The following is a 13,376-nucleotide window of genomic DNA, read 5'->3' as shown; positions in this document are numbered from 1 at the left end:
GGCTGCTGGGAAGGATGTAGTTAGCAAAGTTGAGTTAGAAGTGGCAGAAAGTCAAAACATTGTAGGCCCACTTGTAAATTACATTTAACTAAGTACCTGTGAAAGGTCTTCTAAATCTAAAACTCTTTCAATTTTTAGTTCTTTGCAGACATTTCAGAAGGAATAGGATGGTAATGGAGCAAGTGGTAAGTTTAGATACAAGAATTACCTTATTAATTATTTTAATTATAGGGGTAAACAAATATGTAAACAAAATATTAGATTAGGTAGATACTGAACATCTGAGGGCTTCCCCAGGAGCTCCTTTGGAGGTTTGTGGCAGTCAAGAGATATTTTGGTTGGGACAGATGCTTTCTGAGGAATAAGGGGAGGAAGCAACCATTTTATTTAAAAAATGATTCAAGTTTAGAAATAATTTATAGGTTCTACTTTTAATCTTACAATATGAAGAACCTAGTGCTGTGCCTTACTTATAGTTCATAAACAAACACATATTGACTGACCTGAATTACTCTGGCAAAGCAACTCAATGTAATTATAATTGAGCTTATTCAAATATTCCAAGGCATTTTTTCTTGAATCAGAATTCAGAGCTTACTCCATGTTTTTCTTCCTTCTTGTGTTCATCTTACTTAACAATTATTTTTGCCTGCATTAGTAGTTATTATATTCAGCACATGCTACCCTTACTCATAGCTACTTAAGCTTGGTTCTCTGCCCCTTTTTTGGCCTTACCTGTTAGATCCTTGAGCTTAATCATCCATGTCCGCTTCTACTGGATTGTTTCCCAAAGAACTCTGTAAGCCACAGAGTGAAACTGATTCAGATTTTACAGCCCTGGTGATTTTCCTTCTGGTGTACTACCAAGGAGATGCTACAGCACAGGAGCTGATGAATCATTTTGTAGGGCTTTTACTTTCTATTTTGTCTTTGAAAAATTAGGTTTGGTCTTGAACATGGAAATGTCTCCTAATATCATGAGGCTAATACAGTCATGAAATAAAATCATCAATGTCAACTTTGGTCTCTGTTAAAATGTAATATATTGTGATTTTGAGTAATTGAATTCCCCAGAGGACATTCATTGATGTAAAACTTTACTTCTGTCAATTTTCATTGCTTGTACTGGAAGCTGACTAAAATTACTTGGCATCTGCTGCTATGGTATTGTTCTGGGGGCCTTCCACCTGTTAGGCCATTAAGTCCCCACAGCAGGCTTGTAAGGTAGATCTGGATTCTCCCATTTTACTGAAAAGAGATACAAGCTGGGTGTATTGGAATGACTTCTTATACCCCTTGACTAGTAATGCTCAAACCTGGAAATTGACCTGTTTGGCTCTAACTACAGCACACTCCCTAATAAGAGATAGACATGGGAATATATTAAGGCTTCATTTTGGATTTAGACATTGATTTGGATGGAAAATGAAGCCAACTGCTGCTGGTTGAGATGGTAAGCTGTTGGGAATTAATTTAGCTTAGTACTGAGTAAATCTCTGGCAAGGTCCCAGGCTTCTGTCACATAGTACTGCCAGATGAAAGGTTCCCTTGACCATCAGTAATTTCATTTCTACATAGTATAGTTCCATTATATAATGGAATGAATTGTGGGAAATAAATTCATATGGGATCATAGTGTATATTTCCCTCAGCTTGTTTGAGGCACCACTGGCATGATTATTTATCTTCTAACTCTTGGCATTTGATTGAGGGCTATGATTCCCAAAGCTCAGCTTTTGGCTGGGGTCCAGCACCTGCCATTTGTTTCTGCATTCCCCTTCCCATTGCATACTCTCCCCTCCACTGATATTTGCTTATATTTTACTACTATGGTAGCTTCTGAATCTGATCTCTCTGTTCTTCATTCTATCCTATTGCTAATCACAGTGGTTTTTCAAAATACTAATTCTGCCTTAAAATACTATGGTGCTTCCTACTCTGTTATTCCATTTATAAAGTATTCTTCAAATGACAAAATTATAGAGATGAAGAATTGATTAGTGGCTGCTTGGGCTTTGGGGTACTGATATAGATAAGACTCTAAAGAGGGTAGCACAAAAAATCTTTGAGTGATCGAATAATTATGTATTTGATTTGCAATAGTGGGCACATCATGCAAATATGATAAAATGACATAAAATTAATAACCAAATTTTACACTAATTAATACCCAAACTTTCCTTGATACTGTACTATAGGTACCTAAGTTGTAATCAGTAGGGGAAACTGGGTGAAGGATACATGAGACCTCTCTGTTCTGGCTATGGAACTTCATGTGAACCTCTAATTATTCAAAACTAAAAAGTAAAGAAGAAATGCTATTGTGCTTTTAAAATGTTCAGGTTTCTTTGTCTATCATATTCATGTTTCATATTCTTTGTTTCCCTCTGAATTAATCATTCAAAGTCATTTCCTTTTTTGCTTCTACCTAAATCTTGTTTGACATAAATACAGTCAGTGTTTGGCTTCTGCCAGGTTAGCAAGACATGCTTTTTGAATTAATCAAACAATTAAATATGCTTTATGAAAGAACAGTATATCAATATTGGGTATCATTAGGAATCATTTTCCTTTTCTACTTACCTTCTTACTCAGTTTTTCTTGTCTCTGCTCAATTTCTTTCCAAGGACTAAGGAGCATGCCAGGGATTTAACTGGTGGAGTCCTAGAGGCTTGGGCTTGACTGGAAGGGTTACACTGCCTGTAGCCCCAGTCATGTAGTCCAAAGTTCAGTCACAAGTTTTAAAAGGCAGTAGTTTTTTGAGGACTTAAGACTTAGTGTCATAAGGGCAAAGTGAGCCAGGAAATCAAGATATGAGTTGTCGTGTACCATGACCTTCCATCCACTCAGTTTTATTGAGACTACAGTCTTATAGCCTAGTACATTATCTGTATTGGTGAATATTCCATCATGTGTATCTGAAAAGAAAAGGCTATCTGCGATTGTAGTTTTCTATGAAAATCTATTTCAGATCTTCTATGTTTTTAATGGCTTTTGGGGGCAGGGGGTGCTGGTTGTGTCAGTTACTTAACTATGGAGAATTGTGGAATTGCCTGTTTTTCCTTTTAATTCTGTCAGGTTTTGCATCATGTATTATGAAGCTCTGTTACTAGGTGCATACACATTTACGATTGTTGTGCTTTCATCCTGACGATTAGATTATTTTATCACTGTGAATTATCTCCTTGTATCTTTGTCTTAAAATCTGTTATTAATATAAACACTTCAGTCTTATGCCTACTGTTTGCATGGCATATCTTTTCGTCCTTTACCATCAGTCTGTCTATGTCTTTATATTTAATGTCGATCTCTCAAAACAACATAGAATTGCATTTTGATTTTTTTTATCCATTCTGGCCATCTTTGCCTTTTTTTTTCAGTGTGTTTTGTATATTAGCATTTAATACAATTCTTGCTATGATTAGTTCCAAGCACCAGTTACTATTTGTTTTCTATTAGTCTCTTCTGTTTTTTCTTCCTCTGTTCCTGTCTTCTTTGGATTAAATGTTTCAAAATGATTTTAGATTTCCACTTTGTTGTTTTTAAAGTTCTTTTTGTGCTTGCTGTAGGGATTACAGCATGCTTCCTTAACTTTCCTTAGAGTTATTATTAGAGTTAATAATACACCATTTCACATAAGATGTGAGGACCTTGACATTGTGTATGACTCCTTAACCCTTCCTTGACATGATGCTAATGTTGTCATGTATATTACATTTGCATCTGTTATAAATCCCACAATAAGTTAGAATTTTTCCCTTAAAACAGTTATGTATTTTAAAAACATTGTGAAAAAAATAGACTTTTATCTTTACAACTTCTGGGGATATTTGACTTTCTAATGACATTCAGCCTAGAGAACTTTGGGATCTCTTGTACTTAAGTGTGCTGAAACAAATTTCTGCAATTTTATCTGAAACCTTCATTTTCCTTCATTTTTGGTGGCTAATTGGCCAAGATATAGAATTTTGGGTTGACAGTTACCTGCTGCCCCTCTTCTCCAAGCATTCTGCTGTTCTACTGCCCTCTGTCTTCCATAGTTTCTTATGAAAGGTCAGAATTGATTCCCTGTATATATAATATGTCGTTTTTTTGTCTTAAAATTTTTTTCCTTATATTTGGTTTTCAGCAGTTTGAGTATGTGTATCTGGGTGTAGTTATTTTGTACTTACCCTGTTCGGGGTTTTCTGAGCTTCTTCAGTCTATACATATGTGTCTTTCACCCTTCAGCTTCTTTTTCTTGCCCATGTTATTCTTTCTTCACTTCCTTAAACTCTAATTATACAGTGTTGGCTCTCTTAACCAGTGTCCCACAAGGCCCTGATGATTTGCTTTTGTCTGTTTCTTTTTCAGATTGAATTTTCCTTTACATACTTATAATAACCGTTTTAACATCATTGTGGGCTAATTTCAACATTTAGGTCAAATTGTCTCTTGAATATAAGTTAGATTTTTCTGTTTCTTCAAATGTCATGGAATTTGAATTGTTTTGGATTCACTTTGTGAATGGTGCTTTGCATAGACTCTGTGTTCCATGTGCTCTCCTTCAAAGAGAATTGATTTTTTAGTTTTAACAGGCAGCTAATTTGGCTGAATGTGAGCTAAATTTTGACTTTTGTGTGTCAGGTGGCAGTTTCACTGATCCATTCAAAAAGCTAATATTGAATATGTGCCGGGTGTCATGCACTAAAATAGGTGACTATGCTCAAAGTGAAAATAGACGTGGACCATAACCTTAAGAGACTGGCAATCAAGACTAGAGATAGGAGAGTGAACAACAACTCAGCACGATAACTTCCCAGTGGCAGTGGGGTTCCTGAACAAGGATTTGTGGAATTGTTAAAATGAATGTAAAAATGATTTTTGAAACAACTCATCCCTTTTGAGAACAGGAGGTGGATGAAAGATTGGCTGATAACTAGTAATTCCACTTAACATTTTGTTTACTTTTTGAAGAAAAGGATGTTTCAAAAGGACAGCATATTATAGGGAGCAATATTAAAAATAAATGTTTAAATTCTTGACTGCCATTCTAAATAGGAGGGATGCTTTATTTTCTGGGAAAAAAGATGATTTGATAAAATCTATAAGCCGATAACATAAATGATTGTAAATTAGGGAATATTGACATTGCTGAGATAAAAGACCTTTCCATACTCATAAAAGTAACACTATTGGGAGGAGGATATTTAAAGATCCATTTATACTCATAAAAAATATATCTGAAAATCTGTATGTTTCCTAGGTCAAATATCAGAGAGGTTTTCTAACCCATTTTGGGCGTTATCTGCTTATACTTGTATCTGTATACAAGGAATGGGTAACATGGGGTTGTTTTTTACTTTGTAAAGGCATATCTATCTTAGCAGTAACCTGAGCCTTTATTTTCTCTTTTTTCCTGTTTTAACAGTGTATCCTATTCAGTACATGTATCTGAAGATTACCCAGGTATGCTTTTCTTCTTTTTATTAACAAGTTGTTCATGTCATGATTCCTTTGAATATATATTTTTTTGTTCCTAAGATGTAAAATGTATATAAACATATCTTGGGTGAAGCATTGGCAGGGGAAGACTTAAAGATAGAGAAGAATTCTGTTTATTGCCTGTTAGGTACATGTCTTAACCTGAGACACAGTCCAGTATCAGAATAGTTTCCCAATGAAAGCAGTTTACTTCAGCCCATATGATAACTTCAGCCTATATATTTACCTCATTACAATTATAATAAAATTTTCTCAACTGGGTATAGCTGTTGGTTTTGGAACATCATTTGGCTTTTCATAATGTAAAAATAATAGGTGAAAAGAACAGCTAAAATTATAGCTAAAAATAATAGTATAGCTAAAAATAGGGCTTTCTTCATTTCTTCAAGTATATATACACAATTAAACAATTCCCAGAACAATTCAATGAGATTATTACCATAATATCCCTATTGTACTGATGAGTGAAGACACTGCTCTTAAGAGGAGAGCTTGGATTTTGAACCCAGTGGTCCAGAGCTTGTGGATTGTACCACTGGACTGGGTTAGGTGCCATGCATATATATATATAGCTGCCCTACTGTGTGTCCTGAAATATATTACTAGGCCCACAAACACATGTCCGTAGAAAACAGAATGTAAGATCCCTGCAGATCCATTTTTCTATAAATCAGACAAGTAGTTTTCTTCTAGGGTATGGTCAGTCTGAATTTCTAGACTCAATATAATCTAATGAGAGCACAGAATGTATATACCAACGTTTAAGTCATGGTAATTTGAAGATATAAACAAATTGTTTCTTTTAGTATTTTCTCTCACAAATGATATCTATAATTTCATCTTGGATAGGAGCATAGCACTGTAGACTTAGTGCAGGTCAAATAAAGCTTGATTTAGTGTACTCAGACTATATACTGCAAGAGTATAATTAATGCAAGAATCTATTTATTGCATTCTGTGGCAAAGAAAGCAAATTTTAACTGCGTGTATTTCATATATGTGTGTTTGTGTATTTTTTTAATTACAGTATTCCTACTTCATGAAATCAGATAGTTAACAAATTAACTTGTGATCTGTGAGGGTCATAAATTGGAATCATAATAATTCCAGTTGCTATTCAAATGTAGCCATTTTATTCAAACACTGTGCTTAATTAGAATCATATTTTTCTATGCAAAATGACTAGATTACTATAAGTAACTTTAATTATATATACCTTAGGCATTTAAAAAAGTTTATAATGTGGTATGAGGGTATTGTAAAACCTAATTCTTTAGCATTTAAACTAAGTATTTCTTGTGGCAGTTTGCATTATGCATTTAATCTTTTTATAAGATCAAATGTTACATTTTTAAAATAATTTTATAAATCATAAACCCCCTTACAATTATTTTGCTATGATCTCCATATATTTGTGCCAAGTATAGGACTCCACAAAACTATTGTACAATTTTATAGGGGAGTTATGCATTATTAAAGACATGCCTATTTTTTGATAATAGTATAAGTATTTTAGGCAGATTTTATTAGAAGAACCAAGACAAGAGGTATTAATAAAGAAAAAATTTTTCATAGATGCTTGCAGTCAGCCCTCTTGACCTCTCCTTTACATAGTACGTTTTGATGCTGAATGTTTGCTGAGTATGTTAGGTAAATGAAAGCCCCAGTGTTTGTTACAAATATTATATAATTATTGTGCTTCTTATCAGAGGCAACTCCTAGAGGTGTCAGCCATGAGAGAGGCAGAACTTTAAGTCAAGGTGATAGAAATAATGCCACAAATGGAGGCATGACTTGAAGACAGTAAGTGAATTGTTCTGTAGCACAGGAAATACGGTAGATGACTTCTGTGAACCAAGTGAATCAAAAGTTTAGCTCCCTCTTGTGGCCAAGAGGTATTACTCTGTTTTTTTTTCTTGCCGCACGGGAGACCCCCTTGGAAAAACAAAATCCAAAAATTGAAGTTTAAAAATAAAGCGTGGGTTATTATTTGTGCTTTTTAAAATTGAATTCCCTTCTTGGAGCAAGTTTTGGTGAATTTCTAGTAAAATTTCATTTCTGGAAAGAAAAGTAATGCAAATAAAACGCAAGGATTGGGGAGAGAGATCAGTGCATTCTGCGGTAGAATTTTGGATTTGTTGATGCAACCAGTACACTGCATAGCAAGTATTCTCATATACATAATTTATTGACTCTAAATGCCAGTCTGTGTATAGACAGAAACAGGGGCTATGGCGACATTTTATACTTGAAGAAATGTGCCAACAGAGGTGAAATAATATTTCCCAAGACATGTAGTTTGGTGGTAAAACAAAGTCTTTAATTCAGTTCTGATTCCTGTCTCTTCTGGGGAAGAAGTAGTAATAGTATTTTTATGGCACTTCCTTTAATGTGACTATTACGATGATATTTTACCCATTATTAAATCTTAATGTACAGTTATTTGTTCAGTTACTATGTTTGATTGCTCTCACAGTATTATATAAAAATTATATGCTTCCTCTTGCCTTCAGGTATTCTTACCTGTGTTTTTTCTCCTCTTGCACTGGCTAGAGTTTCCAAAATAATTTTTAATAATCGATATAAAAGTTGGCAGCTTTGTCAGCTCATTGAGCATGCTTCCAGTTGTTCTCAGAAAAGGGAGTATCATTCCTTTTCTCATCTTCCAAACCTTTTTTTTTTTTTTTTTAAGAATGAGTATTAAATCTTTATCATCTTGTTTGGCATCCATTGAGGTCTCTCAGTATGTTTCATCCATATGTGCTTTCTCCTTTGAACAACAAGGTGACCACTTAGACTGGTTATATTAGATATGTTCACGTTGATCTACAAAAATTGTGTGCATTTTGCCACACTTGGTTATTAAATACTTTAAACTGCTGAAGGAATTAAAGTGTTCTCTGGCATTTGATAGAACTTGCAAGCAAGTTCTAAGTTTGGTATCTTTTTAGGGATGCTTCTGGGGCACTTGTCATGCTTTTCTGTCCTGATTAACTGATCTGTTCTGTTTTTCTATTTCTTAGATACTTCTTAACACATTCCTGAAGGTCTGTTATGTTGGTGGGAATGTCCATGTTGTTTTAGCAAAAAGTTTTTTATAGTTGTCTATAAATCTAAAAGTCTCTATGACTCTATGGCTCTTTCTCTTCTCTCATTTCTATTGGTTTTATATTTGTTGTTGTCTTTTTCCTCTGATTTTTCTTCCAAAAACTTTGCCTATTTTAAAAATCCTTTCAAACAAAAAGCTCTCTTTTATGTTGTTTTACATTTTAAAATGCAGCAATCTTGGTAGTAGTTTTATTAATTTGTTATGCTGATGTTTCTTAGGCTTTTTCCCCCCTGCTTTATCTGAATGATGTGGTTCCATGACCAGCTCATCATCTAAGTTTGAAAATAGGGAATTTTCTTTGTCCTTTGTAAATTTATCAGCTTAATCCTCTAAATTCAGGATCATGTCACCCTCTATATTTCCTTAGGAGCATGTTTGTCATTTAAAAATTTTAATCTATTAAGTAACCTGGGCCATGTATTGCAACTCATTTCATAGTTTGTTTTAGTGTCAATGAAAATTGATAGGGTGTTTATTTTTAGGTATGCATTAAATATCATGTATGTAAATGAAATACTAAATGATATGTTGGATCTTCAAAATAGAGTGAAGAAATAGAGCAGCCTTCTGGTTTACTTGTACTGCTTTATGGAGTTTATACTGTAGACAGACTTTTTGTTTTTTAAAGGTAAGTATATTACAAATGACAGATAATTCACTCTGCTATAATAGAACAGCAGAATTCCTTCTCATCACTTTCTACCTTTAATTAGGAGGCTTATCTATTGGTAGGTGTGAATTCTCTCATCCCTTTTATATGTTTTACAGGATATCGCAATTGTTGAGTGACAAATATTTGATGTTAAAAAACATAATCACTAATTATTGGATTCAGGCAGTTTCACACTTACTAGCTATGTGTAATTACTTTAATTACCTCATTAATTTGGGCAAAATAATCTCTCTGAGCCATAGTTTCCTCATCTTTAAAATAAGGATAATAATTGATTAGCCTGGGGTTGACATTTTTGACATTATATTTAACATCCAGAGAAAATATCCAGATTATATTATAAAACCAGTATAATTCTTATAATAATTTCTCTTAGGTTGCATAATAATGAATAAAGGAAGGAGTTGGTTTAAATTATGTTCATTTGAAATAGAATGAAAGCAATAGTTTGAGAGATGCTTTTCCATAGCTCTTCACCCACTTCTCTCGGTTGGCCATGGACATTTCAGCAATGCTTGCATAGTCTGGTAGGGAAGGGAAGAGAAAGTATTCCTACTGTTAAGTGCCTTTAGCAAAGAAAGATATATCAGTCCTCTGAAACACACATGCTTTAGAACCTAAATGTCCCCATAATTTTTAAGAAAAAAAATTGGCAGCTCTAGAGTGAAGTGGGAGAATTCAAGTAAAAGAATTTGACTCTCTATTCTTTTACTGACTTACTCTGTTACCTTACATGCATTCCTTACCCTGTTCATATCCTACTTTCCCATGTCTAAGCAAAGGTGATGTTATTATTACAGATGTCAGAATAGTTTGAGGAAGATTTAGAAATAATTATTTAAGCAAAACAAACAAAAAGAATGTAGAATTCATTCATTACAGCTGGGTGATCCTCAAAGATCCTCAGTAAACTTCTCCATTTTGTAACTAAGCAGACCATGGCTTAGGTTAAAGGAGACAACAGCTAGTTGGTAGCAGGGTCTGGTTTTATGTGCTTTGTCTATGCTCCTTCATTTCTGTTCTTCTGTTCTTGCCTTGGGTGTACCTCTGATCTGGCCTATTATATTGTAATGATGATTGAATCAGTTATGTCATGAAAACTGGAAGCATTTTGGTTTGGATAAATCAAGCCAAAAACAAATTAAAAGGGTTCTAATGCCTAAATACTAATGAAAATACAAACTGGTAGAAAATCTCATAGAAAATAATAGGTTTGAAGGCATAGCCTTGTCTTATAACATGATGCAACATTTATTCACCAAATTATACAAACTTACTGCCTTCGAGTATCAACATTTTACGTAAACCATTTTTAACTTGAGTTACTCACTTCCCTGTTTCTGTAAATAGAAAGTCCCAATTTTCTTGCTTCTTGATGCTTTAGTAAATCCTCCTCATTCCATGGTACCGAGATACTGTATGATACTGTGTCCACTGTATGGATTTTTCTGGATCTTCTCTTCTAGTTGGTGGTCAGCTATTATGGCTGCTGCTTTAATGCTTCCTTTTAATACTCCTTTTCCCCTTAAGTTTGCTTCAAAGAATCATTGTGCATGGGGAAAACCTACGTAAGTTGATTCAGTAACAAATGACTTTGAATCAGTATGACTCTGAATGAGGGTTGAAGAAATATAAATACTGGGTTTAGTTGTGGGTTTAGTTTTTGATCCTTATCTCCAAGTATAAGGTTATTGACTGACTAGACGCCACAGAACCAGTCTCAGCTAAAGTGATGAGTGTTTAGAGTAATTAAAACACATTCATATTGAATCTGTTTCTTAAACTGTGGATCCACTTGATAAACACAAAAATATCCCAACTTACTTGGTGTTACTTGGAAATGCAATGGGGCAAAATTTGTAATTAAAGAAATGAGGCAAACCTGTTTTGTTTCAAAGTTAACCCACATCCATTCCATCTGACCTTGAATAACTGTTAAAGCCAATGTCTGTTCAGAGACTTGTGGCTACACTGTGAATACATACCACTGTTGTTGACTCAGTACTCAGGGTCTAAAAAAACAGTACAGATGTTTCTTTGGAAGCAGTGACTTAGACACCTATCAGTCAAAAATCATATTCTCGCTTTAATGACACAATATTATGAAAACTTGACTGAAGATCTTTTATCATGTCAGACATCTGAACACTCATTTCCCTTAGCAGAATTGGTACAGGCTTCTATTATTTGTTGTCTTACGTTTTTATTTTTATTTTTGTATTTATATTATGTATTTTATACAACTGATGAGTGTATTACAGGACTGTCATTAATGAATTGGTGAAGTGTTTGTTAAATACCTGTCTCACAGATGGCCGTGTAATCATCAATGAACAAAGTAGAATAAACAGCTATGTGTTATACTAGTAATTGTCAGGAAAAAACCTTAAATTTATAAAACTACTATTTTTTTTCCCCAGAGGGAACAAGTAATGAATAAAAAGCTTAAATAATCAGTGGAACAATTTAATGTTCTATGCATTCAACTTCTGTACTGTTATTTAGATAAAACTAATTCTTGGAAGAAGAATCAGTGTGAGACTTTACATTAATTTAAAACTATGTATGAGTAATATGGGTTGTGTAATTTACAACATACTGACTCTTTTTGTTGCACCAAAAGTTCTTCCTTAGTGCCCTCCCTCCACTCACTGACCCTGCTTCATGATGTTGATACTAGATAAAGATCCCTGTTCACCCAGTTGCACCCAAAGGATGCATTGCCACACGGTTAATTAGAGATGCATTTTGGATAGATGTATTTGGATAGTCTCTATTTCTCTAGGAGATGCAGACATCTTCAAAGAGGCCATTTACAATTAATTCACACATAAATCTACAATTTAATTCTTTTTCTGAGATTAATCAGAATTGGTGTTGGAATTGATGTGAATCTAACCTCTTTTTTATAAAGAATGTATTTTTTCAAGTTACTTTTTCCTTGAACTGTCCATGTTTCTTTGCAGATAATACATATGTGTCAAGTTCAGAAAATGATGAAGATGTATTAGTTACTACAGAGCCAATTCCAGTGATTTTTCATAGAATAGCAACAGGTAATAATAATGCACTTTTTTTTATTCCAGATTATGTTTTCTTGATTATAGGTAGCTTTGTCTTTTTGTTTCTTTTATGCCTTATAAACAGATACTTATCTTTAGCATCTGTAAGTCTGGCTGTCCATACAAATTTTCTATATCTAAAATACAATAGTTTGTTTTCCAGTTTTTTAAATGCATAAATTTACAGTACTTTAAAAAAGTTCTGTTGTAATGTATTATGTTGATAATTTGCTTTTGTGAAAATATTTCCATGTATCATGACACTGCTAGACAAAATGAATATTTAAAAACATACTTAAGGCAATGAATGTAGATCCCATGAAGCATAATGAGAGCAGAAGAAATCTGTATATTGACATTTAGTTTGACCATATTTTTATGGGAAATGAAAAATCAGAATAGCTTGTGTATTGTGTAACTCCTCAACATAATATAACTTCAAAATATTCCTTAATTCTGCAAAGGAGAAAATCACATGAGGGATGTTTTTTCTACTGAAAACTTTGAATGTTTGGTAAATAGTATATTGAGAACTAAAATGATTTTTTAAACGCAATTTTCTTTTAGAATTAAGAAAGACAAATGACATTAACTGTTGCCTGTCTATAAAATCCAAATTGCAGAAGGAAAATGGTGAGGTATGTAAATTATATTTCATATTTCTTCAAAACATTATAGATATGCTTTAAATTTACTACACATAGTTAATAATCAGTTTATTGTCAGATTTACAATTTATAAATTTACTATCAGCTTGTAGTTATTTAGGTTATGACTGCATATAGTGAATGAAACTTAAGCTCTCATGGCTTAGGGACTTATTGGGAAGGGGTAGTGGCCTGAATTAACTTGAGAAGGGAGCTCCCTTTGAAATAATAGAAAGAACATCTGGTTTAAATCTAAATAAAATGCATATAAAACCTAACTTATTCTCTGTATTTTCATAAAAAAATGTAATTGGCTAGAAACATGTAACTTATAATAACTGTATGTGGCTATACATATTTTAGTGAGACACTTAAAGTTTCATTTGTAAAAGGTGATCTCT

The 13,376-nt window shown here is 33.5% G+C and overlaps 1 protein-coding gene across 5 annotated transcripts in view; it reads left to right on the top strand.

Moving 5' to 3' along the window:
- PARP8 (poly(ADP-ribose) polymerase family member 8) overlaps nt 1–13,376 on the top strand; it is a 171,932-nt gene that overhangs the window by 78,023 nt on the left and 80,533 nt on the right. For all 5 annotated transcript variants that reach the window (XR_012131237.1, XR_005062303.2, XR_012131230.1 and 2 more), the window contains exons 4-6: nt 5,411–5,448; nt 12,233–12,322; nt 12,896–12,966. Coding sequence is in view for 1 of the 5 variants with exons in the window: in XM_037022087.2 (XP_036877982.2) it covers nt 5,411–5,448; nt 12,233–12,322; nt 12,896–12,966 (199 nt within the window). In the remaining 4 variants the exon portion in view is untranslated. The remainder of the gene's footprint in view (nt 1–5,410; nt 5,449–12,232; nt 12,323–12,895; nt 12,967–13,376) is intronic.

The sequence above is a fragment of the Manis javanica genome, chromosome 1 (assembly GCF_040802235.1).
Source record: "Manis javanica isolate MJ-LG chromosome 1, MJ_LKY, whole genome shotgun sequence".
NCBI classification, from domain to species: domain Eukaryota; kingdom Metazoa; phylum Chordata; class Mammalia; order Pholidota; family Manidae; genus Manis; species Manis javanica.
Note: the sequence above shows the minus strand (reverse complement) of the source record. Positions and strands in the feature narration are given on the sequence as shown.